The sequence below is a fragment of the Camarhynchus parvulus genome, chromosome 8 (genome assembly GCF_901933205.1).
Source record: "Camarhynchus parvulus chromosome 8, STF_HiC, whole genome shotgun sequence".
Taxonomy (NCBI): domain Eukaryota; kingdom Metazoa; phylum Chordata; class Aves; order Passeriformes; family Thraupidae; genus Camarhynchus; species Camarhynchus parvulus.
This window is the reverse complement of record NC_044578.1, coordinates 27047135-27074689: the sequence shown is the minus strand read 5'-3', so window position 1 is coordinate 27074689 and position 27555 is coordinate 27047135. Positions and strand designations below refer to the sequence as shown.

The window sequence follows — 27555 nt, the reverse complement described above, 5'->3', positions numbered from 1 at the left end:
AAGGATTTGAGGACTTCAGGGAAAGTGCTTATTTTCAACCCCCTTTGGTTCTCCATTGGCTCAAAGTTGTTTGTGTTCATTCTTTTGTAAAAGTACATTCATTACATAATCAGAAACATTAAAATCTCCCAGTTATACAAATTCTCACTCTGTTACTATGGCAAACCACTCCAAAAATACAGAGCAGCAGCACAACAAAGTGCTTGGAACAACAGCTCTCAACTGCCAGTTTCTGCCTGTCAGAACTTAAAAGCATCTGTAGCTGTTGAACTGTTCATACACAAGCAAGAATCCTGTCCCACTCCCTGAGCAAACTGGCACCTCAAAAATAGAGATGGAGGAAAGGAAAAGTTACTGTCAGCACACAATGCTAGGAAACAAAAAATCCGAGAACATCCTCCCCCAGAAAACCCTCAAAATAAACCCCAGAAAGCAGTTCTTACAGAATCCAACAATGCTGAAATCTGAAGTTTCAGTGAGAAACTCTGGTTTAAAGAAAAACAGGTTTCACACCACCAGTTGATGCTACAGGGCAGGTCGAAGATCCCTGACTTCAGAAGTACCTCACCTGCTGCCTCTGGAACACTCCCTGTTGGGGCATTAGGAAAAGCTCTGCTGCAGCCTCAGTACAGCTCTGCTCTGGGGGAGCAGTGACCTGCCCATCCCAATAAAAGCTCAGCAAAGGCAACCACGAGCACCTGCAGCTCTACAGACACCCCTGACAACCCAGGATTCACCCCTGGCTCCTGGAACCAGCTCCTGGGGCACTGCCAAGGGCTCAGCCCACCTGCCCAGCAGATGGAGGGCCATGGGATGCATGGGCAAAACCACACCTCAGTCTAGGTGTGTTTTATTTCTGTTCCCTTTGGGACACTCTTCCTTACCAACAAGGCTCTGGCAAACAAGCTGCATTTTTTGGATATACATGACTGGAGTAAATGCCATTGACAGCCATTAGCAGAGGAGGAACTGGCAGACAGCAGCAGCAGAACACTTCACACATTCAGCCCACCACATGTTGGAACTCCAGAGAGACAGACAGGGGAGGGTGAGAGACACTTAGGCAATCCATCAGTGTTGCTTTATTAAAATCTTTATTCACACAATGTTGCTTTATGTGGGATCTGACCCCGGGGGATAGGAGCAGAAAGTCATGATTGCTTTCTGTTTGCTTATTAGCAACTCCATTTGTGCAGCAGCTCCCAGGGGCCTCCTCTGGCACATCTGAGAAGGGGGTCTGCTTCCAGCATCCTGCTCCAGCTGCTGCACTAAATAAATTACCTTCTTAATAAATTAGTACTTTTGAGTTGAAGTTTGTTTGGCAAGACACACTCCAGTTCATCAGCTGCTGGAAGGAGAGCTGACTCGAGGGTCTCCTCCCCCTGATGGCTGACTTGGGAAGGAGGAGGAGGTAAATAGCAGATGGCTGATGAGGCTCTTTAATCAGTTCTTGATTTCTGTGCTTCCAGTGCTCTGATATCATTGATAGCACAACACAACCAGTGTGTAACATCTGGGGCCAGTGGGTGACATGTGCACAGTGAACAAGAATCAGAATGTGTCTGGAAAACCTCCTCCCCAGAGCACCTGCCTTGCAAACAATGCTATTTTTCAGAGATTCAAGCAGACCCTGTTGGCACGTGGATGCTGCTCCTCACTTCCTTTGCAATGGTTACAATTTAAAATCTCCCAGGGTTCTGTATTTGAGCAAAACCACCATCACTGCCAAAAGAGCAGAAATTGTCACAAGGCCAAAACCAGATCTTCCTGATTTTGGTTTAAGAGAGGAATTTATTTTTCTTTCCTGCTGCAGAACACCAACTTCCAGTAGTGTTTACAGCAACCAAAAGCATCAATATTACAAATAAAAAAACAATCCCAAAAAACAACCATTTCTTGCTTCATTCAACTGATAATGCTGGACTTCACGCCCTTTGTCCACAAGTAAACCAAAATAAACCAATACCCTGCTTTAAATCTTTAACATTTATACTGGGGACAAACTCATCCCCAGGTTCCATCTGACAGCAAAAGCTTTAGCTTAGAACAATATGTAAATCCTCAACACTAATTTAATTTCAAAGACTGAAAGACCTTTTTTTGAGCCCATTATTAAATGAAATGTAAATATCAAGAGTGATCATATAGAAATCAAAAATTAAATTTTGGTAGATCCCTCCCAGAATATTAAGAGCTCATGTTAAAGCTCAAAAAGAAGAATGCTTTTAGAAATGCTACAAGCCACCAATCATGTGCTTCACTATCTCCCCTTTGGGTAAATCATCTGAAATTTCCTGGGAAACAGCTTAAACCAGCACTTGCTCCTGCCCCACAGGCACCACCCAAAGTGTGTTCTGTTATCAGGGGATAGAGGCAAGAGCTTCACAGCGTCCTCAGAGCTGGCTGTGTGTCACCAACCTGACTAAGAACTCCAGTAAATAACTCCAGATCCCATCCCATCATCTCCTTGCTCTGTGGCATCTATGGTTGTGGCCAAGTCCAGAAGACAGCAAGAATAACAGAGAATTCAATCCCAGGTAAACAGTCACATTCTACTTTCAAGATACTCTGCTCATGCAGTGAGAAAAAGACTTCAACAAAATAAACCAATGCCTGCATTTTTCAGATAAACTCTCTCCCTGACACCTCCTGGACCAGGTGTGGCCAAGGTGCAAGAACAGAAAACAGCTCTTTACCTGCCTGCCACACTGCAGTTAGAGAAGGAGCTAGATTTTCCTGACAAGAAAATCATGGAAAAGAGCTCAAACTGACATTTTGGAGCTCTTGCTCTCAGGTTCAGTAACCTGTAATCACTTGGGGAAGGGAGCTCCTTCCTTACATCAAGGACCATGCTGGCTGAACGCTGATGCAAAGCTGCTCAATTTGGAAACAGTGATGAAGCTGCTTCCCTTCTGGAGACACAAACTGAGACCTGCCCCAAGGTGATCAGTTTTATGACACAAACTCAGCACAGGCTGCAGTGCTGAAGGACAACAGGACTAGCACAAGGTGAGTGCTGCAAGCCTGCCCTGAAAAGCCAACTTTTCTCTATCTATGGCAAAACCATTAGTGAGGACTCCTGGATGACCATCCCAGGCAGAAGATTGCAGAGGGGGTTGCAGGAAGCAACTGGGGAAGGCAGAAAACCTCCTGGAAGTGGTCACAGCTTCTGAGCTCAGCCACAGCCAAAGCAGGTGAATGTGGGACCCCAGCACTGGTGTCCCCAGAACAGCAGGGCTGAGCTGTGGTCAGGGGAGCAGCAGAAAGCTCTCTCAGGTAAGATGAAGAAGACAGACCACAGCTCAGGGATGTCTGCACACCTCAGATGACTGCTGGTGACTGAGGAAGTCCAGCAAACACCTCTTCCCCCAGTCTCACATGCCCAGGGGCTGCACAGCACTCAGGGCTCACAGTAAAGCAGCCTGACCTCGCTACACAGAACTGCTGCCAAGGACAGATTCTGTCCTCCTCAGCTACAAGAGAATGAACATTTGGTTATAATGGACACAGAACTGCAAGGATATTTTCTCTACTCAGACCTTGCCAGATTAATTGAAAAAAAGAGGGACAAGACACATGGAAACTTACTATAACCCCTTAATTATCAAGTGCTGTATAACCACCCTGTCCTCTCCTAAATCTCCAACCCTGTGGATAAACTTTTGATAGGACTTCAGCAAAAAACACTGAAGCATTATCACATATGAAGCAGCACCCTTTCCCAGCCTTTTATCAAGGAAAAGCCAAGTGAGCAACAGAGGTCCCCTCTCCCACCCCTCAGACAACCAGAAGAACATCCCACCCCAGGGGGTGGCACAACTCTTCAGTCCAACAGTTATTTTATTCACCCCTGCTCGTTCTCTAGAGAAGCAGTAAAATGCCCAACCAGCTCAGAGCTGATTGTGTACAACCCTGAATGAACAAACTCGCCAGAGTAAAGGGGGAAGAGAAGGGGAGGGGACTGTTCTGTCCATCTCTGAGGGTCCCCTCCAATCCAGTCCACAGAGGAGTTCAGTGTTCCACACTCTGCACAGCACCCAGAGCCGTGTTCATCCAGCGCGGTGCCCACTGCCGGCAATGGACACGGCACAGTGGCCACCACGGGGCTGAGCCATCCCAGGCTCCTTCCCACCTCTCTCTGCTGCCAGCCCAAGGAAACAGCCAGTGGCACCTCCCTTCCTCTGGCTCGGGAGCTGTCCTGTTCATGTCAGTCCATCTTGGCCACAGCCCTTCTGAACTGATTGTGCTGTTTTTCTATCGCTTGTTTGTTTGTTTGTTTTTAAAAAAAGGAGTTTCATCTCATGTTCCCGCTAGGATTACAGGTGAGACAGAGTCATCCTGTCTTCCACCAGCACAGCATCTGGCCCAAACTGGTCTGTGCACTGCTTCACTGTAGCCAGGATGCTGAGGAGCCGCTGGTCCAGGGCATCCAGGTGAGGGGTGGAGAGCACAGGTGAGATGGGGTCATGAGACATGGCAGTTTTTAAGGCAGACTTCAGGACTCCGTTCTTCAGGTAATTCAGCCTGTTCCAGGTAGAAACACGGATGCTGCAAAATAAACAAACACACATCACCACACCAGGCTCCTGCTGCATCCCACTGGGAATACTGGCTCATCAAGAATGGAGACTCAGTGCAGAAGTGGGTTTGGGATGGCAGGGTCCAGGCAGAACTGCATCACAGACAGGATCTAATGGAATCTGAAAATTAAAGGTGATGAAGAATCAGTCTGGTGTGACATAACTCTGATGTTACACAGGAACACCTCCAGCTGAGAGCACAGAAGGTCTTCAGTCATGTGGCCTCCCGGACACAGTTTGGAAAGGAAAGAAAAGGAAGGAAAATCAACAAATTCAAACAAAGGTCGCCTCAGAAAGAGCATCACTGACCAATAATGAATCACAAAGGACAAAAGGCAGTTGACTAAACTTCAAGAAAGGGAACACAGCAGTGACCTTTCCTCTTCACTGGCCACCGAGCTCATTTGTGTCAGCCCATCTCAGCTCTCATGCTCTGTGAAGTCTCTTGGGATTCTCCCCCAAACCTTTCAGGGCCAAATCTTTAGCATCCCTGGTCTAAACTCTTGGGTTTGATGGCTTCCAATAAATCCAGCAAAATAAGAAAGTGTTGTAACAAACCTATATTTAAAACAATTATGCAAATTAATTATCATATGGCACTTGCCCAGTACCAGAAAGAAGGAAAATCTGAAAAGCAGGAAATTGCAAAGTCTCACAGAGATAAACTTCTCCTCTGGTTGCATTTGGGGGAATCAAGATGACAAAGACTCCAGAAGAATCTCAATAAAGCACGAAATTAAACATACATTTGAAACTAATGCAGGAAAACTAAAGAATTTAAAAGTTCTTTAACTGTTCTGCATGTGACTTTTAAAAGGATCTTGCAGAGCATGGGCCAGGTGTACTGCAGCATGCAGGGAGCTGTGCTTAGTGCAAGATGAGAGTTCAGGCTTTCTGCAAAGATCCCAGAGAATTTGGAAGACAGAACCTTTCAAGGACCAGCTTCACAGACAAGCTCCATTTGGAAGGCTTGAAGGAGTTCACGTTGAAGTAAGAGAGTCAGGAAATTGATATCTCAGTGTTTTTCTTCCTGGAAATTGTCACAAAATCCCAGAATGGCTTGGACTGGAAGGGTCCTTAAAGAACATCTCATTCCACCTTCCACACCCTCCACTAGATCAGATTGTTCCAAGCCCTGTCCTACCTGGCCTTGGGCATTTCCAGGGATCCAGGGGCAGCCACAGCTTCTCTGGGCAACCTGTGCCAGGGCCTCCTCAGAGGGAAGAATTTCTTCCCAATATCCCATCTAACCCTGCCCTCCGTCAGTGTGAAGCCATTCCCCCTTGTCCTGTCACTGCAGGCCCTTGTCCCAAGTCCCTCTCCAGCTCTCTTGGAGCCCCTTTAGACACTGGAAGGGGCTCTGAAGTCTCTTCAGGGCCTTTTCTTCTCCAGGTTGAACACCCCAGCTCTCTCAGGCTGTTCCAGAGGAGAGCCACTCAAGCCCTTGGAGCATCTAATTCCTAATGAGAAGTAGGAATGGCCTGGTAAGAGACTGGACATAGAACAGAAGTCAAAAAGCAACAGCCTCTGAAAATAAAAACACAGCTCACAAGGCCAAAGCAGAAACAAAACTCTGCAAAGAAACTACACATTTTACTTGAGAGGAGCCGCCTGAGCAGGGCTGCAGGCTTTTTTTAGAAACCATGTATGAAATTATTAAATTGCCTTTATTAAATTGCCATCCTTCACTACTGTCAGGGAGAACTCAAGCAGGGATGTGAATGTTGATTTGCCAGGAGCTGGGTGGGACAGCTGCACATGCAAAGTGCCTGTCACATGACTGTGGGTAGAGTTGAACCAGTGACCTGGAGGTGAGAACACTTTCTGCAGCCAATCCTCTGCCTTCATGAAAATGGATTCCCCAGCTTCTTGGGCAGGGCCCATCCATCAAACAGACAATGTCTCAAAAAGTACAGCACTGTGGACCTGAGCAAATCTTTTCAGGCTGCCAGAAGGCTCCCAAGTTAATGAAATTGCAAACCTAAGGACAGAATTACATAAGTAAAGTGAACAGCACCCCTGTGTTTCACTTACATGCAGCACTGATAGAGAGGAGCCAGGATGCTTCTTTCATCTAGGGCAGGGTTTCCAAAGCTGAAAAGCAAAATGAAAACCAAGTGAACCAGCTGAACTCTTAAGGTTGTTCTCAACATAAAGGGCTTTGTAAAGAATTCAGAGAAATCAATACTAGGCAATTTCATGCTCCAAGAGATCAAATAATTTAAATTAAAATATAAACAGTCCAAGACCAGTTGCAGATATAACTTTCATCAGCATCAGCTAAGCAGGTAAACAGAAGCAGCACAGTATACCCAGTTCTTTATCAGACCAAGGCACCTTAGAAAGGCATTTCAGAGGAGTTCAGAAATGATGCAGGGGTAAGGAATAACTGCTATTCTGGGCATGCAGAATGGGAGCTTTGCCTGTCTGACACAGCTGGGCAGGGAAGGAACCCAACAGCAGCAACCATTAGAGCCACAGTTCACTAACAAGGCGATCAACTTAAACACTTCAAGCCAGAAGGCTTCCATAGTATTTCAAGCTTCTTCCAAACACATGCTGGATTTATTTTTCATAGTTTCACCTTCCTCATAATACTGTTTTCAACGAAGAACTTTCCCTTCAATAAAGATAAGTTGCTGCAGGGGCCCGGCCTTATGCTGCCCAAATAATTCTGTTATTCATAGCTTTAAAACTTAATAAACTCCCAGGGAAGTGGTCATGGCACCAAGGAGCATCTGCTCTTACTCACATGGTTTAGTTTTAGGTAGCTCTGTAAGAAACAAGGAGTTGGGATCAATGATCCTTATGGGTCCCTTCCAAATTGAGATCTACCATGGTTCTATGAAAAACTGTCCCCTACCCATTATTTCAAAGGAGCTGAAAGCAATTTAAAATTTCATTATACATAAATCACTTACATTTTCAAGAAAACAATTTACTGTCAGCCTGCAAAGCCCCACCAAAAATATTTTCATAATGCCATAGGAAAAGGACCATAACAAAAGGACTTGACCTTCAAATCCCTATTCACTTCCAGTGACTAATCCCTTACCTTCCTTCCTCCAGCACATTGTCAGTGAGGAACAGAAAGAGCATTTTTGCCAAATTCACCTAAAGCAGCAGTAATTAAGCAGTCCCAATTAAGCAGTGGAATGCATCCTGCTGTCATACTGGAGTATTACTGAACAAGCTGATGACAGGAAGGATGGATGGAAAGCTGGAAGGAATCCACTACACAGAAGAGAAATGGGAAAAGAAAGGTAACTCCAAACCTTGCAAGGATCTCCAAGGTCTCAAGTGCTGTGTACACTTGGTACAAGTGTTGTGCAAAGCCAGAGCAGAGCCTGCTACAGGAACTGCTGGTCCTTCACAGAAGGGAAACTCACTGCCCCTGCACATGGGAGTGCCCACCAGAAAAATAAATAATCCAGAATTGCTGGACTGAATTATGAGAAAGGCAAATAGATGACCTTTATGTTTTTAAGAAAAATTAATCAAATTGTTATGATTTAAACAAGGCTGTGTTTTCAGTATGATTTTTAACCTAAACTATAGTGGACAATATACAAAAAAACTATAGCAGGGACAGAAGAACTCACATTCTAAACATATTTTTAAAACATTTTTGTTCGGGTAAGAGTTAATGTCCACATATAGAACATCATCATTTTTGTGTTTGGTATCACTTCTACCTCCATTCTAAACTTCTAACCTTTCAAAGCCAGAGTAGGCATATCCAGAAGGCAGGGAATGCCAAATTATTCAGAAACACATCTTAGAAAGATCTGCTTTTATTACAGCACTCACTTATACTGACTGGTGATAAATAAAAAAGCCAAAGTTTTCAATCTTCCCTTAATTAAAAGCCTAAAAGGAAAGGGCATTTCTGGGGATAGGAGGAGAGACTTGAGCAAACCTTTGAAAGTTGCTTTGGGAAATACTGTGTTAATTGGGGAGTTTCTGTAGCTTGAGTAGAACTTTGCCAAGACAGAGGAGTATCTAGAGCACAGAGCAGAATCACAGAGTCCTAAAATGGTTTGGGTTGGAAGAGCTGGGCTAAAGCTCATCTTGTTCCATCCCCCTGCCATGGGCAGGGACACTTCCCACTAGACCAAGGTGCTCCAAGCCCTGTCCAACCTGGCCTTGGACACTTCTAGGGATAGGGCAACCTGTGCCAGGGCCTCCCCACCCCCAGAGGGAAGAATTTCTTCCTACTATCTGATCTAAACCCATTTTCTTTCAGCTGGAATCCATTCCCCTTTGTCCTGTCAGCACCACAGCCTTGGAAGGACCCTAAGATTTAGTGATTAATTTCTGATAAAAAGGCAAGAGTATTACAAAAGATACAAAATAATAAAGAGAGAAAACAGAGAGAGAGACAGAGCAGATAAACGTGTGCCCTTGCAGCCAGCAGTGCCAGGCCAGCAGGAGTGTGGGCAGGCTCACCTTTTGGCATTGTCCAGCAGGATGAGCATGCTGGCTCCCTCATCATCCTGGAAGCTCTCGTAGTGGTGCCGGTCGGCGTTGCCGATCAGGTAGTCAAAGATGGCCGTGTCGATGATGTCGAGCAGCCGCGGGCCCGAGTCGTACGGCGACGTTTTCTTCACGGCGTCGCAGTAGCTCTCGTCATACTCCCACCTGCAGCCAGAGGGAACCAAGCAGCCTTCAGGGAACACCCCTGCTCAGCAGCAGCAGCTACAGCTGCTCCGGCTCACTTCGAGTGCACCAAGAAAGGGCAGCAGCTCAGGCTAGACCAAGAAGGGAGAGCTGGACAACAGTGTTTATGAGAGGAGTAAAGCCTGCATTGACATCCCAGCCTATGGAGCAAACTTCAGTTCAAAGATACACAAAGATCATCTTCCTATGGAAAACAGTCAGAGTTTGCTTCCTCACAACCCCACAGTGGCCAGGCTGTGTTATGGGAAGATTACTGCCATGCCTTGCCTCCCTCAACTTCCCAAGGAACACTTCAGTTCTGTGCGTGTTTCCATTGCCTTGAGCTGTTTCCATCCTCTTCCTTTTTTCTTTTTAATGAGCCCCTCTGCCCCCAGGAGAAGGGCTTTACAGTGGACACTGTCCCTAAATCACAGCTGTCTCTTCCCTCCCCTCTTCCTTTGCAGAGTATCTCACCTTCTTCTCCACTGACATGATTTCAAGCTTCCCTCTTATCTCCTTCTCCACGTAATCTCGTAACACACGTCCTGTCTCAATTCTCCAAAGCTAGGATTTTAAATTTCCTCATTTTCTTCTTTACAGCTTTCAAAGCTGTTCAACACCACCAGCAAAAGTGCCAAATTTCTGGTGTATATCCTTTCCATCTGTCCACCTAAATAACAAGGACATCTTCCACGTAAGGACTGAAACAAGCCTTCACAAAATAGCAGTTAAATTGGAAATGCCTCAAACCATCTGTGATTTGGAAACAGAGATGGAAGAAACACAAGCTGGAGAGACTTGCTGACATGCTCAAAACTGCAGATAGTCATAAAAGTAGGAAGATCAGAATTTATTGACTACAAAAGCCACACATCTCACTTCATCTTCTAGTGGTCTGGAACCAGAGATCCCAATATCCCACCTTTCTTCCAGGTATCCAGATCAGAGAGCTTAAAAATTTATCTTCTCAATGTTTCTAACAATAGATCACCATGTTCCTCAAACACTGTGCCTAAATCCCCTAGGAAGAGGGATCTTTGCACCAAGGTCCAACTCACACTCAAGGTGTAGCACAAATCCACACAGCAACAGTCTCAGAACCTCTTCTCCTTGTTCTGGATACATTTCTTATGCTGCATCCCACTCTCCCTCAAGTGTTTCTTTTTCTCTCCTTTTACTTCAGAGCAGTACTTAATCTCCTCGCCACAATTTTTCACACATGCTATGCTCTCTCATTTTCCATGCAGTCTTTCAAGAGACACTTTTATCCAACACTCATTTCTGATAATTTATATTGTATTAGCATAGGCCTTGGAAGGTCAGGGATTTTGTCCATTACACCTCCATTAAAAATTACATACACTAATGTGCCTGTGTGAATTATGTTCTAAAGGTCAACTCAAAACAGCAGCTAGAGCAAGAAAAAATCTTACAGAGTTATTTTTTCACAATTACCAGGCACAGAAAAAGGAGAGCATGACACCAAGAACCTTTAATTCTGATCTCTCAAAGTGAAATGTGCAGCATGACATGGTGAAAAACACCAGAACCTTGTAACCTCATCTGAAGGAGGCAAGTGTGAGTTTAAATACACCAAATATCAAATCAGCACAGGAATCAAGGTAAACCTCTGTGTGAGCAGGCAGGATGTGATGAAAAGGAGCCTCTCAACAGGAGGAACACCTCCAAGAAATTCATCCTGTTCATCACTGCAAGTTATCATGTACTGAACACAGCTGATTTTGACCTGCTGGGAAAGAAAAAACATTTGCTGCTCAAAATTCAATCTGTGCATTTTATACCCTAAAACAATTCAACAGAGCCTTTGGATGAGATTCTTTCTGAGAACAATCACATCGTTGGGAATCAATGGATACTTTAGATAAAGGACTGAAAATCTCTTCTAATCACTTTCAAGTGCAAGACAGATTCAGAAAATTACTAAGCTCAAACCCATTTGTTCAGGTCATGGCAAAAACATCCCTACCTCAGGAACTCAGATGTGTTACATATATTGCAGAATGCTGTTTAAAGAAGGACAAATGTGGAATTTAGCACATTTGTCCTTCACATGCTGAGCATGGTCACCAAATACTGATGGCATTCAAAGCAAAGGACTTTCCAGGGTGTGTTGATGTGGCACTGACTGATTTTTGGTAACAGGGGAAGGCTACAGGTTTGGCTTCTGTGAGAAGCTGCTGGAAGCTTCCACCATGTCTGATAGAGCTAATCTCTGATGGCCAGCAGTGGAAGCAAGACAAGTGACTCCCAACACAGAACCTAGATGGGATTGCCCTCTGGGCACTGTGGGATCTTGCAACAATCTTTGAATTGGTGGAAGCTGACAATGGTACCTACAAGCAGCAGTTTTTCTTCTAGGCAGAGAAGAGGAGGAAGTGAGGACATGTGAGGGAAAACAACATGGAGACACCAAGGTCAGTGGAAAAGGAAGAAAGGGAGGAGGTGCTCCAGATGTCTCCAGGAGCCAAGATTCCTCTGCAAGCCATGGTGAGGACTTGATAAAACAAACTGTCCCCTTGGAATGCATGAAGTCCATGGGGGATGCAGAGATCCATGCACAGCCCATGGCAAAAGTGCTCATGGCTGAGTGGGTGGATGCCAGAGAAAGCTGTGATCCAGTGAGAGACCTGAAGAGAGAAAGAGGGCTCCTGCTTCCAGAGAAAGAAAAAGCTTGCTTGCTCTCTCCTTGCTCCCAAACTGGAGCAGCCTATCCTTAAAAGACTGCACCGCATGGACAAGTAACCCACACCACAACAGTTTTATGACAACTGTTTGCCTGTGGGAGGGACCCCATGGCATAGCAGAGAAAAGGCTCCTCTCTCTGAGTGAACAGGAAAAGATCTCCAATGATGAACTCACCAAAACTCCTACCCCCTGTCTTCCTGCACTGTTGCCAGGAAGGAAGGAGGGGTTGGGGGGAAAAAAGGTGTTTTAAAGGCTTATTTTACTCCTCATTATCCTCCTCTGACTCTGTTAATAACAAATCTACTTTATACCTTAGTTTTGGGCCTGTTTTGCCCTTAGAGTGTTTTTTTTCTCCTAGTTGTTATCTGAACTCATGAGCCCTTTGTTAATTTTCTTCTGTCTCCTCTGCCCAACTGTAACAGAAGAGGGTAAACGAACAACTTTTGTGAGTGCCTGGTGTTTGGCCAGTGTCAAACCATGACACAGGGCCTAGCCTAAGTTAAACCAGTTCCACAACTCTGAAAACTAACTACAAGGATCATGAAATTAGGTATGGCACAGTGCTACCAGATTTCAGGGGCCATAGCATCAACAGAAGGTCCAGTGGCACAAGAGAAGAACCTTAGCTTGCCCACAGACAAGATTTTCAGGGCTTGGAGTGACTGCACTGTGGAGTTCTGCTCCAGCCAAGATACAGGAAAAGGACAGAGCTTAGTATGTGGAAAACAATGAAAATTTTTTTTCCTTCCTCATTTTAATTTAAATTTTATTCTGGACTTCTCGGCTTCTACGGTTGTGCTAAGAAAGCTGTCAACACAACTAGTTTTGTGTTGTGTAGGTTTTGAAACTACTTAAGAGCTCTTTAATTAACCAAGGGCCATTTCAGTGCTAATTATCATCTATAAGGAATGACACTGCCACGTTCTCTCTCATACCTGGCAAGTTTGCCCTCGCGGTAGGTCCTGCCCCAGGGGTGCCGGTGCTTCTGGAGGGGCCAAACGTCCGGCAGCCACAGGGTCACTGAGCCCTCCATGATGTCCCCATCTGCACAGGCTGGCTCTGTCTCCCGACAGTAGTAGCACTTCCCATAGAAGCAGGTGTTATTGCCTTAAAAAGAAAAATTAAGAGGTATCAAATGAAGAGGTATTAATCCAAGGAATCCAACTGAAATTCAGGAGCATGTTGTTGGAGTAAGGCTTCCCCACTACAAGATTTCACTGCACTTGTCTTCGTGGTTCCTGTCTCTGAGAGGCTCAAAAGAGATTACACAGACATCCATTCCTTCAGAGCAATTAAAGAATAATATGAAAAGGAGAGAGCAATTAAATTATATTTTCTAATGACTTTATCACTCTGAGAATTAATACATCACACTCTCAACAAGTTTTTGTGATCCTTTCCTAGTCCTGAGGACCCTGACTTTGCAATGTTAACACTGCTTGTTTTTCACATTTCATACTTCATGTGTCAGATTTCCCACTTACTTGAAAAAGCTGACCAAAAAGAGGTAAGTGAAAAGAGACACAGCAGAAGTCGAAGGGATTTGGTGCCCTGAGACCTGCCACACATCTCAGCTACTTGAGCTGACTCAGCAGAAGAGACAGAACCAAGTATCATTCTCACATGACCAAGCAATGCAGATCTGTCAAAGCTTCATCAGTGTCTTCTGGCAGGAGAGGAGCAACAAAACACAGCAGCCTTTAGTCACTAACACTGATGCATCCTGTATCTGTAATCTGTAATCAAATAATCTGTAATCCTGTATATGTAATCTGTAATCAAGTAATCTGCAGCAGCCTGCATTAGTAGTTTTAGTTTAACCTTTTCTATCTTCCCCTTCTTAACCCACCTTCTTCCTTGCCAAGTTAAATCCAGTTCCATGCTCACAGATGTTCTTCCAAAATATTTTTCAGCTACGTCTTGGTTGTGATTACCCTCTGTCCCTTCTGCCTTTGGTTCTACATCCAATACCCTCCCCAGAGCAGGCTCAGCTCTCCAAATGCCATTCCCTTTCCACCCTCACACATCCCTGCCTCTCAGCCCTCCATCCAGACCCTGTGCTCCCAGAATCCTGTCAGACAACCTGAGGATGTCACAGATCATCACCAACACAGAGCTTGCAGACCAGATCTCTTATTTATGGAAAGCCTGCAAGTCTCTGTTCCCATCCAGGGGCTGCAGCAGGTCTAGCAAGAGACAGAATTCTTTGAGATTCTAGCTGTAACTCCAGTAAACCTGCACTGAGTACGAATGAAGTCTCTCTTCTTCAAAACCTCAGGATTTTGGTCAAATTTGGCCTGACAAAAGATCATAACCTCCTCCACAGATCCACCCATTTCTTTAGTTCCTGCTTTGCAGAATAGCAGTTCCAAGGAATCTAAGGAGGAGCAATGAACATTTCTGGAGCTTTAATTCTCAAGTCAGCACTGCTGCTAGCAAACAGCTTGGTTATCTTGGCTGAAATTGGAAAATGGAAAGCCTGCCTGAGGCAGGAACCCCATGTGAATGCCAGGAGAGGCTGATGAGGCTGAGCTGAAACTTTCATCTGGAAGTTGTACCTTGTAAGTGGCAGTGTCAGGCAGCAGGTGAGACTGCCAGTAGTGCTGCTAACAGGAACGTTACCAGCAGTAAGGAACAATCATCTCTGGAGCCTTCTGATTAGGAAATGAAACAAACAAATAAAAGAGTAATAATTGGATGGTTTATGAAAGCCTCAGGGAGTTAAGGCTGCAGCATAAGTAATTTCTTGGTGCTTAATGACCACCTGGTAGGAGTTCACATTAATAGCTTCTATTATGTGTCCTTCACAGCATTATTACTGTAAACAACACAGGGAAGTTCTATCATTGGTTGTAAATGCTCTGCAGGCTCTGATGCAACACCAACAATATCTAACACCAACCAGTGTGTCAGCTCTATAAATTATCCCAAATCACCACTCTCTTCACATTAAATACAACTTTATTCTTTTCTTTTCAGGTCTAATCACAGACTTTTCTAACCATTTTGGACAGCAGAAAGAAAATTATTACTCAAAAAATAAAAATCCCATCTGTAACAGCAGCATGAGGGAACATTACTTAAAGGAAACCAAGTCCTCCATGGGGTTATCCAAGATTTCTCCTGGCACAGAAAGAACCTTCCTGCATCATGGTTAACTGCTCTGTAGCTGTGTCAGGCTCCCACAGCTCTTTTTTCCCATGAAGGATTTTCCCTTCCCTGGGCAGCACAGCCCATGGAATGCACTCACCCACAGTCATGAAGGTGCCCAGGAGCTGCTCCGTGGCCACGGGTTTGATCTCCGTGCGCAGATTCACAAACCTGCCAACCACCAGCGGGGCTCGGCGGAAACCCAGGATTCTGATTTGGGGTGAAAAAACACAGCCTGAGAATTGGCAACATAGGCAGCAGTTCAAAACTAAAACAAAAAACCCTCACAGTCTCTGTCAGAGATGACAGAGACCAAAGAGTAAAGCTGAAGCCCTGCAGCAACCTCCTCTTTTCTCTGAGGCAAAGTAAGGAAATTAATATTTCTTATGTGCCTGGATGTTAAACTTACTTTATAGGCCATCAGTGACACTCCTTTATTAAAGCATTTGCAGCAGAGCAACAGAGGATGCACCATGCTCCAACCCTCAGAACTCAGACCTCACAGCAGAAATATCCATCATGTGTCTGAAGCAGGCTGAAGTAGTAAAACCATATGGCCTGTGGGCTGGTCACCTGGAAAGATCATTTCTAATGTGTGGGAACCACTATCTATTAAAATATTATGCTTAAGCCCAATTCAATTACACTTGAAAGCAACCAATCCAAGAGTTGTTTTGTTTGGCACAAGGAAGGAGAAGGGAAGAGAGAATGGTAGAACAAAAGTGAATGCCTGAGAAGGGCCTGGAAAAACAGAGGTGGGAAGAACAACCATAAAACTTGCAGTTACAAGATCCAGGTTCCACTCCCATGCCTGCCACAGCCTTTGCTCTGTGACCACAAATGACTTGGGTGTTTGTAATGGAATTTTAAAAGTGCTTAAAGTACAAATATCAAAGGAGTGTCAGCCCCAACTCTCTTAATGCACTTTTGACACTCTCTGGATAGTCTTTGCACCTCGGAAAAAGATCCTGAAAAGGTATTCCTGAAGAATAAAGAGGTGCATAGCCACAGACAAAGACCAGAGAAAAGAAGCACAAAATCATGACCAAATGGACAGCAAAGAAGAGTTAAGTGAGATTTGGACACTTGAAAGAGGCTTTGATTGAATGTTCAGTCACTACTTTTTCAGGGGACCTGAAGCCTGTATGCTCCTTGAAAGCACAAATGGACTGATATCTGGCTCCGTTATCTTTTTATTCTCTTAATATACCCTGATTTTGGCCCAGCAGCACAAGCTGGCTGTAGCAGCAATGGGTGTTACTCAACTAGTTATCATCCTAGATATTCTAATTCTTCCTAGAATTACTGATTTCTACTGCCTGTGCAGTGAGTTCCACAGGTGAATCAGGACTAACAGACATCTCTGTCACCACCTGTGAGCTTAGTCACAGTGATAAGGCTCTTATCTATGTATTGAGAAACCTCAGTTTTGGTTTTTCCATCCTTTGTTATATTTGTCCCTCCTTATTCCTTTTCTCAAGATTTTATGTGTTTTCACCTCCAAATCTTCCTATGAGGAAACAGAGACTGTGCTCATTTACGTTATATGAAATTGCAGCACTAACAGCATTTCATAACTATTGACATTCAGTGTCTGCTGTTTTCTGTCCCATTCTTTCAACATCCTGTAATTTTCATTTTTTCCTGTAATTGCACCTCCAGCACAGGTCTACAAAACCACCTGGGTATTCCAAGCACAATTAGGATATGAATAACTGGACTTCCTCTAGGATGCACTGATTCATATTTACTCTAGACTAAATTGTTAGTCTAGACATTAGTCTTGACTTTTTAGTGAACTGGACATGAACTTAGCACACACATTTAGTATTTCAGACTCTTCCACAGCATTTAGTTAACCTCTTTCTCCCCTGTAATAATAACTAGAGTGGCTTCAGGGCTCATTCTCCTTTCCAAACTTTTCACAAATATCTAAAATGTTACACTCTTGAACAGATCTTAAAAACGAAGTTTCACAGAATAAGCTAATCCTTATTTTGGCTTCAGTGTGGTAAATTGTCAGGTTAGAGGTAGCTCCCATCTGAGGTGTATTCTTCAAAGAACCCCTTTTTTCTGGTGTTTTCCAAAGACAGTAAAACCAGATAAAGCAGTAATTCCATACCTATCCAAGTGAAAGGCTGCCACTTCTGCGTTGTGTCTGTCGTAGCCAGCGTAGGGTTCTCCTTCCACTATATAATCCCTGGCATATCTGGAATTGCAATAAATCAAATTAAGTGAATCTATGTAGAATCCCTGTCAATTCTGCTGTTTAAAGTAACAATTTAATAATAGTTAAAGAGTCTTTGGGTCACTTTGCAAGTGACTGCCAATGGGAGAGTGGAAAAACATCAGTGAGATTAAAGTGTCCAGACTGTTGAAGTGGTAAATAAGGAGGAAAGGTCAGTGATGTACAGTGGTGTCCAGAGCTTGGGAAGCAGCTCACATTCCAACTAATAAATTTTAATCCAACCATATGCCAAGTCACATCTTAGAACAAAGAGCACAGACCCTGCTATGGAACAGGGGGCTATTTATACTGGAAAGCAGCAACTCCACAGATGATTTTGGGGTTAGAAAGAATTGTACATTAACAATTCTCATTAACACATACAATCTTGTATTGTGGAAGAGATGGCAAATGCAATCTTTAGTAGATAGAAAATCAGCAAGTGTGAATCTGAGGACAATAGTGGGTATAAACAGAGCTTTTAATTTGGCAGAGAAAAGACATCATGAACAGCAAAAATAGAAATCAGGCACTCATTGCAACAATAATGGTGCATTTTGGTGAAGTGCAAGGCTTTTTGCTCCCCTTTTTATCTTTTAGTAGATGGTACATAGTCAAGGCAAACACCAATTTCTCAGTTGCTTGACATTGGATCAGTGTAGATACTGCTCTAGCACCACACTGCAGCTGAGTGTGACACACCACAATCAATACCGAGCAAATGGGTGAAATGCAACATGTTTTCAAAAGGCCAAATTAGGTAACTTATTTTCTTATTTCCATCTATGTCTCAAATTGTGTAAACTGGATTCTTTCCAGCAGAATTTGTGTTCAAGCAGTAGCAACAAGAGTGTAAGAAGAGGCAGAGAGCTGGACCTCAATGTCTTAGCCTTGCTCAGGGAGGATGTGGGAGGAGAAGACAATCCACTTCCCCAGCCTGAGCAACGCTTCAGCTTCTCTGCAAGGCAGCTCAAAAGAGAATTCACCAGTGCAGGATTCCTGCCAAATGGGAGCCTTCACCAAACCAGCATCTTCTCTTACATATACCACCAGGTGTGATGACAGCAAGTATTATTTGTTAGTAAATAGGGCTGAATTTCAAGTAAATTTGAAGTGAGACAGCAAATCCTCAGAACAAATCCTCAAAGGCTGGTCTTTGGTAGGTACTTACAGCTGGCTTTTGGAAACATGGTCACATTTTGAAAGCTGCAGAGCTAAAATTTATTAGTAAATCCTGACCAAACTCTTTGTTTCCATCCACAGTAGGCACCTAGTCCTTTCCAGAACAAAAGTAATGACGGAATCCTTCTTCCCCTGCTGCTAAGTTTGCTCAGAACTGTTTTTTTCAGGTCCAAAGCTGGTTAAATAGACTCTCTTGCAGTGCCAAAACAGGACTCTGCCCACAAGCCTGGCTATTCAGCAGTCACAAACAAAACATGGGTCTACCAGGATGGCCAAGCCACCCTCTCCAGTGCTCCTATAAACATTCCCAGCTGCATGTGTCCTTGCTGGAGCTCAGTGCCTGTGTTTGCCTGCACAGACAGGGCGTTACAGAATGCAGTTTAACTCTCAGTGAAACACCTGACTGCACTCCCTGACACAGAAAGCCCTATGGGAATGCTGTGAATCCCCAGTTCTTTCACTGGAGGAGATGCTTCTTGTACCACCAGGACTTTGTGTGCAAGGCTGACACTGCCTGGGCCTGCAGGGGAGCTCCAGCCAGAGTAGGAATTGGCTGTACAGAGATTTTTTTCTCATTCTCTAATCATAGAATCACAGATTGGTTTGGGCTGGAAAAACATTTCATTCCAATTCCACTGCCATGGGACACCTTCCACTAGACCAGGCTGCTCCAAGCCCTGTCCAGCCTGGACTTTGAACACTTCCAGGGATCTTCTTCTGGACAACCTGTGCCAGGGCCTCACCACCCTCACAGGGAAGAATTTCTTCCCAATATCCTATCTATCCCTGCCCTCTGTCAGTGTGAAACCATTCCCCTTGGTCCTGTCACTGCAGGCCCCTGTCCCAAGTCCCTCTCCATCTCCCTTGAGCCCCTTTAGGCACAGGAAGGGGCTCTAAAGTCTCCCTGGAGTCTTCTATTTTCCAGGTGAACATCCCTAGCTCTCTCAGCCTGATTCCAAGCAGAGGTGCTCTCACCCTCAGGGCATCTTTGTGGCCTCTGCACTCACTCATTACCAGGAAACCTTAATGCCTGCTTAACCCAAAATCTTTTTCTGTGATGACACTTCTGATTTGCAGTGAAATTTCTTAAAACACACCCAGCCCTACTTTTTAACATCTTTCTTCTGCTTTTTCCCAAAGACAAACAGTTCAAAAAGCTTTACAGCCAAGACTCTTCAGAAACATTCAATCCTGTCAGTTATTTTCTGAGGATCATTGTAAACTGAGGCCATACCAAGGAAGTATCACTACCCTCCATTCTCCAGTACTCACTGCTGGCAGACAGGAGGCTCAGGGGCCCTCACTCTGACCTACCCAACCATTTTTACAGCCTACATTCAACTACACCAGACACACAGATGTATTTTAAGACCATTGCCAAGTTTCCTTCCTTCCCTGCTCCTGAACTGCACCCTCTCCTGACAGTCTGACACAACAAGGAGGTAAAGCTTGTCTCCAAACTGCCAGAAGCTGCACTTCCACAGTCAGGAAGATACAGCTCAGAAACATCAGGTGTAACCAACATCCCCTCAGGATTGAACACAGTGATTATTCTTTTAGTCTAAAGACAGGCTGTACAGCCTGAGAGATGGCTAATGTTACTAGAGCACCAGCAAGGTTCTATTCTGGGGATGCCATGGGACAGAGAGAGAGAAACAGCAAGCGTTTCTCACAGTGGCTTTGCGAGAAATTTTAGGGAGCTGGAAAGATGCGATAACATGTTGACTATAAACAATTTGCAGGTGCTGTTTTTCTACTTTATTTTTCTGTTCCTCTCAAGGACAGTGTGTGAGAAAGATGTTTGTGTTAGTTAGCCAATAGAATAGAATTTATCATACTACTGTATAAAAACCGTGCAGTTCTTTTGAATAAAGCCTTCTTTGCCTTTGCTAGGATCCTGCCTCTTGCCTGTTCCTGCCCTGACCCCGGCGCACGAGTGACACTATTCTGTCTCAAAAATAACAGGATGGTCTTTCAAAATTCGTAACTTAAACACTAATGTGACGACTTGGAGAAGAATAGTATATGTAAATGAAGCAGTTGTTAACGCAGACATTGAAAGCAGTATTTACCTCTTGGGCTTGAAGACAACCTTCTGTCCTCCTTCAAGTATCAGCAAAGCTTTCAGCTGCGTCCCTTTGTAGCCCACATCAGCTTTGATGATCTTCTTGGTGCTCATGGCGTGCATGACAGCGCCCAGCTCGGGGGTGTCCTCGGGGTACACCTCGCGGGGCACCACCCACTGCGCGGCGATCTCCCAGGGTGACTGCAGCGTGTGCTCCAGGCGCGGCTCCAGCGCCACGCGCAGCCCCGACAGCATCCGCTGGAACGCGCGCTGGTCCTCGCGGTGGGCGGCCGACGTGTCCAGGTTGTCGATGAGGAAAACCTTGGTGAAGATGAAGATGACGAGGAGGATGGCCAAGAGCACGACTCGCTGCTTCAGCTTCATGGTGCCTTTCAGCCCTTCTCCCCTGACACTTTCTTCTGAGCGTTACGGGAAGTCTGTTGGAGATCAGGGTGAGGAAGGGGGTGTTAGTTGATGAATTTCATGCCTAACTTGCATTGTAAAAGATGTCTCAGCACTGAAGCATCTCCTGGTACCCCTAAAAATAAACAAAACACAAACTTACAATCCCGCAGATCCCACCAAACTCAAAATCAAGTTTATGCTTGGAGCATAAGCCTGCATTTGTGGAAACCTGTAACCTAAAGCCTGAACACTTGTGTTAAAACACACTGGCTTTGCTGCCCTCCTGCAGCCTGTCTGTGATCTGCACGGAAGGGGAAATTGCCAGAGAGCATCTCTGCACAGCTGAAATCATAGCAGCTGCAACCACCACAGGCAAGATTTTTGCAGGGAACTGTAGTTTAACGTGATTGCTCCAATTTCACATGCACTCTTCCATTAGTGCAAGATCCCATGATTGCTGGTGTCCTAAAGACCAACCCCGCAGAAAAGCTCCCAGGTAGATTTTAAGACACCTCACAACAGTGAGAACACCTGCTCAACCTTCTTTCTTGAAGGTACAAGGCATAAGGACAGAATAGACTTAATTGTTTATTGTCTTTCATTTGCTGCCACTATAATTTACTCAGCTTTTTTTCCATTCTTAAAAAATATGAGCTGGGGTAGGGGATGACATCTTTACTTCCTCACAGTTAACTAAGTTCCTTCTGTGCTCAACTGTAAAACCCATAACCACAGAAAATACACAAAGTGTCTGCAATCTCAACCAAATTAACTAGAAAAAATATCCCAGACCACTTGCCTGTTCTCACATCCTCACCTACAACAGTTAAAACCACATCTGTTTCTATATTTACAGTGGGCTCCAAGACACATCTGGCCCCTCAAGAAGCCTTGGCCAGATGCAGTGTTTGCATCTAAGGACCAGCGAACACACCATCAACTCTATTGGGTTATAAAGACAGAATTACCTTCCTAGTATTAGCTGAATGCAGTCAAAAGCCAAAGAGAAAGGGGACATAAAGCACACACCTCTGAGGGGCACTGGAGCCAGCAGCAATTTCTCTTCACCAGCCACACTGATCATGCAAACCCCAAAGAGCACCCTGAGCTGGGGGAGGACTGACACAGGAAAGCCTTTTCATGCAATTTAACAGTAAGGGTATAAATCAGCCATAATTAATCATGGCACTGGAAAAAATGAGCTGCCACAGGCTCCTTCACCAGCAGCAACCACAGGACAGCCAGGCCATGCCTGGTGAGGCACACACAGGTCACAGCCATCAGTACAGAATCAGGTAGGCATGGTGTAAGAGTATAGTATAAAAGTATAAAAGGACATGTAGAAAAGGACATGCAAAGCCACAGAGCAGAACAAATTTACATGAGGTCTAGAGCAGATCCACCCAGCCACACAGTTCTCCCAAATCCCTGTTAGCACTCATAGCAGGACAGAGACCCCAGCAAGGGCAGAGGGTAGAAGTCTCTGGGATGCTTCAAACTAGAGCCACAGTCTCCTGTTAACTATGTAATACTGATTTTAATCTGCTGGAAAATAAGTGCTTGTGCTCATACTGAAAGAGAACAAACCACATGTTTATATGGAAATTACAGCATATTATTATTCTTCATCTAGTTTTGTTTTGGCAGCCTGTTCTTCTCCAGACAGCACTGCCACCTGCACATTACCCACTGCAAGCACAAGAATGTGAAGCACAGACAAGGAAGATGCACCTGACCCAAAAGCTCTCACTCCTGCAGATACAGACTCACCCAGGAAGAGATCCTTAAATAATAATCACATTATTCTAAAACTTAAGCAGACAAGCAAAGCGGATTGGCTGCACCTGCACCCTCTCACTTTAACTGCCTAATTCACCTCTTTAAAGCTACTAATTCTGAATCATTTTGAGCACTGCTTACACTCATTTTTAAAATCCATTAGTTTGTAAGGAGTTAGGCAGAAGAACAGAGGTCATTTCAGAACAGTTACTCCTGGCTATGGGATATGTGGATGTGTACACTCACATTTAAAGAAAGCCTCACAGCGCAGTGCTGCCTGATTAAAGCACTAAAGCTCAGGGCAGGATGTTCCACACCTCTGGAGCTCAAGATGAGCACTCACTTTTCTACCTTGATTTCCAGGAATGCTGAGTTTCTCTAGCGATATTCTTCCTGGGACTTGGGGGGAGAATACAACTACAGTCACTGAAATTAAAGGTAATTTACTTAGTTAATCTTTTGTGACGGCTTTGAAACTAATTTTGAACTGAAACTCTCCAATGAGGTAAACAATTTACAAAAATAAATAAAATTCAATATTTAACTATTTGCTGGTGAGCTGGCTCTCACTTTTTAGTGACATCTGAGGACATGAGTCATCGGCTGCTTTCCTCCAACAAACACCAAAGCCCCCTGAGGTTGCCATGCAATCAATTTCCCAGGCCTCCAAGCACAGCCTGCACTTTTCTCCTTGGTGCCAACATTACACTCTCTGCTCTGCAAGCCAAGGGAACTGAATCCTTTTATGAACAAGTTTACCATGGACAGCAAGAACTTGAGTTTACTGTTCTAAATTGAAGATGGCAAGGGTGACAGCGTCAAGGCAATGTAAGAAAATATTTATGCCATTTTGGAAGAAAGTAATTTAAAAAAGACAAATCTTTGGCAAAGTCTTGGATTGGAAAGGAAGATTATGAGAACTCCAGAAGTGTCAAGCTGGCCCTGGAATGAGGTCACAGATGAGAAAAGTGAAATAACAATACACCACCAAAATTTTAAAAAGGAGTAAGTAAGGTGATCGTGAGCAGAACTCTGGAATGAACAGCAAAAGGGTCTTGGACAATGACAAAAGTAAACCCAGCCAAAAAGAGAAAACAGCCAGAAATAAACAGCCCTAGCAGCTTTTTAATGCTGTAGTCAACTGCAAGGTCTGCCTAAGAAATGGTTCTTGTTTTTCACTACCTCTTTGGGAAATTTCCTGATCAATTCTTTCTCTTATTACAACCAGGTCTGTATTCTCAGCAAGTAGGAGTCTTCCAACTCAATACACAAATAACAGCATCCCCTCAGTATCATGGTGGGGTCACTGTACACACAAACACACAAATTAAAGCATGTCTTCTGGCATTAAATACCAACATCAGACCACTTCACTCTCCATTCAAAAAACAACATGCAATTTGCCTGTTACAAAAATTACAGCTACTATAAGCAGCCTGCAAAGTTACCAGAAAAATCCCACAAGACATTTTTTATTGGAGTCACAAAATCAATGGCGTGCCTCATATCACAATCTTATTTTTATATCATAAAGCTTTTTAGCTGCTATGTCAAAAATACTTGTGTGTACAATTTGCCAGGATTTCATTATGCTCCAAGTCACAAATCAGGTCTGGGGGCAGGCAAAGGTTTAGTTTGGCAGCATAAGCACACAAAAAATCATAGCTCAAACAGACATTGATCTGAAATGGATATGGTGGAAGTAGAGTTTAATTCCTGTTTAATGCATGGGGCTTTTCTTATATACACTATACCTTTTTTGGATCACCTATCAAAAGGCCTTTAGAAGTTCTCCAGTAAATCCTGGAAAATGCCTTGAGGGAACATCGTACACAGTAGTGACATTTTCCTCTTCCCAAAACATCCTTCAGTCTCACCAGATCAATCTTCCTTCCCATCCTCCCCTCTCTGGCCAGCTCCTTGGTGGCTCATGCCTCCCTTCTCTGTGTGAGCCTTGTTATTCCAGTTTCCACAGGCAGGTTCCCACAGACCTTTCCTTGGATTTCTCAGACTCATTCTGTCACTTCCACTCTGTGTGCTGCCTGCCCTGTGTACAAGTTTAGTCATCTAGTGCTCAAGGCTTCCCACGTATTTACTTGTCTGCTGTTTCTCCATCTCCTTTCCTCTTAAAACCCTTGTTATCTACAGGCAAAATCTGTGACAATCTACACTCAAACTTTCCACAAACACAACTGCACCCCTGGTTGAGAGCTACAATACTGATAAATATGAAAGACCACGAGCATTTTAACCACTGCAATATCTCTGCCTGCAGCTGCAACAATCAGTAACTGCCTGAAATATTCTCACACAGCTTTGGAAAGAAACAAAATCATTTTGTCCATCTGTCTGCCCACCTTGGCCTGTTATACCCCTTAGTAACTAAAGAATCTGTCACCTGCATTTCTGCCAAATTTGTCAGAGGACTATTTGCATGAGTTTTACAAAACCACAGGCCAGATAGAGGACAGAAGCCTTGAGAAGCCAAGGACAACAGGGTAAATATCCTGAATCTCTCCCAGCTGCCGGCACAGCAAACAGGAACACCTGACTCAGCTGGCTGCACAAATAAGGACAGGGTGGCTTGGGATCCAAGCAGCTCCTGGCTGCAGCCCTGGGTAAGGAGAAGCCACCAGGCACTGAGGCCCGTGGGAGCCAGGCAGGAGCTGCTGGGGTAGGATGTGGCAAACAACTCCTCAGGAAACCAGGCTGCATGAATCCTCCTTGCAGAATGACTTTCCACCAAGCACCGTTTCCTATGGAAACAAAGTTTATATAATCACACTTTTCACTTAGATCCACCAGCTAATTCCAAACGCATCTGAGAGGACAGTAGATGTTTTGAAGACAGGGTTTATGTGTTTATTGGAAGCTGGCAGCCAGGGGTGCTGCAGGAAGGGCTGCAGCATTGGCTCAACAGTTGTCTGCTTGCCTTGGCCATGTGGGCAACCCACGGGCAGGGAGCTGGGAATGCCACGTGGGCAGGGAGGGATTGGGAACACTGAAATGGGGAATGCAACAGACAGGGGCTGGAGCCAAGGGCACTGATACAGAGGGTGCTGGGACCTGGTCAGAAGACGGCCAGAACAACCCTCCCTTGTTCCCATCCCAGTTACTGACATTCCCCCTGACCACTACAGGTCAATAAAGCCAGCTGGAAATCCTTTAGGGAGCCTTGTTCCACTTGGAAATGAAGCCAAGGCAGTGAGAAAATTCTGCAGTTTCACTTCTCCACTTGACATGTTTATTCATCTCCTACATAAGACTGACATTAAAAATTTAGCGAGGGTCCATGTACCCATCTGGATTTTAGCAGTGATGAGCCTGTCTCTGCTGTAGGACGGTGCCAATCAGCCTCCCCCACTCCTGAGGAGAGGCAGTGGGATTCTGCTGTCAGAACCAAGCTGACAACTTTGTACCACGAAGCAAAATAAACTTTCTACCTCAAATGGAGGCAAATCTTGTAGTGACTAAGTAGGTCAGACTTAAGGACACGATGGGTGCATGGAGTCATTTTCAAATTAAAACAAGACACAAGAACATCTGTTCTGTAATAAATACTAGGTGGGATCCACTCACTGCAAACCTAGGATCTACATTTTACAGTTTACTCTGTTTGCTCAGCCCCTAAAGCACTATGATGTTGCAGGGCCCCAGAAGGTACAACAAAACAGCTGCAGTGCTTATGCACATCTGTATCCAGAAAGGATCCAAAGAGAGATATCCTTTAAGAAAGGTTAAACCCATGACTTTGACAACCACAGTCAGCACTCTCCTGTGGACATGCACACTGTATTTTTCCACCAGTGGACAATGACCTTCGCCAAGCTGCGCCTGGCACTGGGTGAGAGCCCACGGTGCAGACGGCTGTTCCCAAGGGTTAACAGATGGCCAGAGAGGCTTCACAGCTGTACGGGGCTCCGTCCCCAGCTCAAAGCGAGCATCCAGAAGAGGAACGAACCGCAGGAGTGCAGATACAAGCTCCCATCTGCCAGAGCCGCGTCCGTGCAGCCCCCGCCGACCGGGGCTGTCCGGGGGCCGGAGCCGCGGCTCAGGCCGGACCTGTCAGGAAGGACGGGGAGGGGCTGGAGCGAGTCCAGAGAAGGGAACAGGGCTGGGAAAGGGTCTGGAGCACAAGCCTGATGCTGAGGGAGCTGGGAGGCTCAGCCTGCAGGAAAGGAGGCTCAGGGGACCTTACTGCTCTCCACAACTCCCTGACAGGAGGATGCGGCCAGGTGAGGGTGGGCTCTTCCCTCAGGTAAAAAGCGACAGGACAAGAGTATGGAGCGTCACCCTGCGCCAGAGGAGGTTCGGGTTGGTCACAGGGAGGAATTTTTTCAAGGTAAGGGTGATTAGACATTGGAACGGGCTGCCCAGGGAGGCGGCGGAGTCACCGTCCCCGGAGGTGGGTAAGGAAAACCTGGACGTGGCACTTGGTGCCATGGGCTGCTTGACAAGGTGCTGCTGGGTCACCGCCTGGACTGGAAATCTCAGAGGTCTTTTCCAGCCTCACTAACTCCCGGATCCTGCGATTCTCCCGCCGCCGCTCCGGCCGCAGGGGCCCCTCCGGCGTTCTGCGGGGCGCAGCCGCCCCTCCGCCCCCTCCCTCCCGCCGCCAGGCCCGGGAGCCCCTGCTGTGCCCGCCCCGGGCCGCAGCAGCGCCGCGCCGCCTCCCGTCCCGCTCCCGTCCCTCAGGCGCCACCGGCCCGGCCCGGCCCCGCCGCCCGCGCCCGCCGCACTCACCGCGCCCGCCGCCCGCCCGCCATGGCCCGGCCACCGCCGGCCCCCGCCAGCCCCACAAC

General features: G+C 45.4%; 1 protein-coding gene across 3 annotated transcripts; it reads right to left on the bottom strand.

Moving 5' to 3' along the window:
* Positions 1-1043: 1043 nt before the first annotated feature.
* Positions 1044-27555, bottom strand: FAM20B (FAM20B glycosaminoglycan xylosylkinase). Of its 3 annotated transcripts, none has more exons than XM_030953701.1 (8): positions 27497-27527; positions 20577-21107; positions 17218-17304; positions 15196-15305; positions 12881-13052; positions 9030-9221; positions 6615-6674; positions 1044-4548 (listed from the first exon to the last, which is right to left on the bottom strand). In XM_030953701.1, exons 2-8 carry the CDS (start codon positions 20951-20953, stop codon positions 4317-4319), a joined length of 1230 nt encoding a protein of 409 aa, XP_030809561.1. In that variant the 5' UTR covers positions 20954-21107; positions 27497-27527; the 3' UTR covers positions 1044-4316. The 3 variants fall into 3 exon arrangements, with proteins under 3 accessions (XP_030809561.1, XP_030809560.1, XP_030809559.1); XM_030953700.1 differs by having other exon boundaries at positions 4317-4548; positions 20577-21006; positions 27497-27555; XM_030953699.1 differs by lacking the exon at positions 27497-27527 and adding an exon at positions 26572-26589 and having other exon boundaries at positions 4317-4548.

Excerpts from the sequence above, each read along its gene's own strand:
- FAM20B (XM_030953700.1), bottom strand. The coding sequence starts at position 20,953 with ATGAAGCTGAAGCAGCGAGTCGTGCTCTTGGCCATCCTCCTCGTCATC. Across the intron at positions 13,053-15,195 it reads GGGCACCTTCATGACTGTGG|GCAATAACACCTGCTTCTAT; the intron begins GTGAGTGCATTC and ends TTTCTTTTTAAG. Across the intron at positions 6,675-9,029 it reads CTGCTGGACAATGCCAAAAG|CTTTGGAAACCCTGCCCTAG; the intron begins GTGAGCCTGCCC and ends TTTGCTTTTCAG.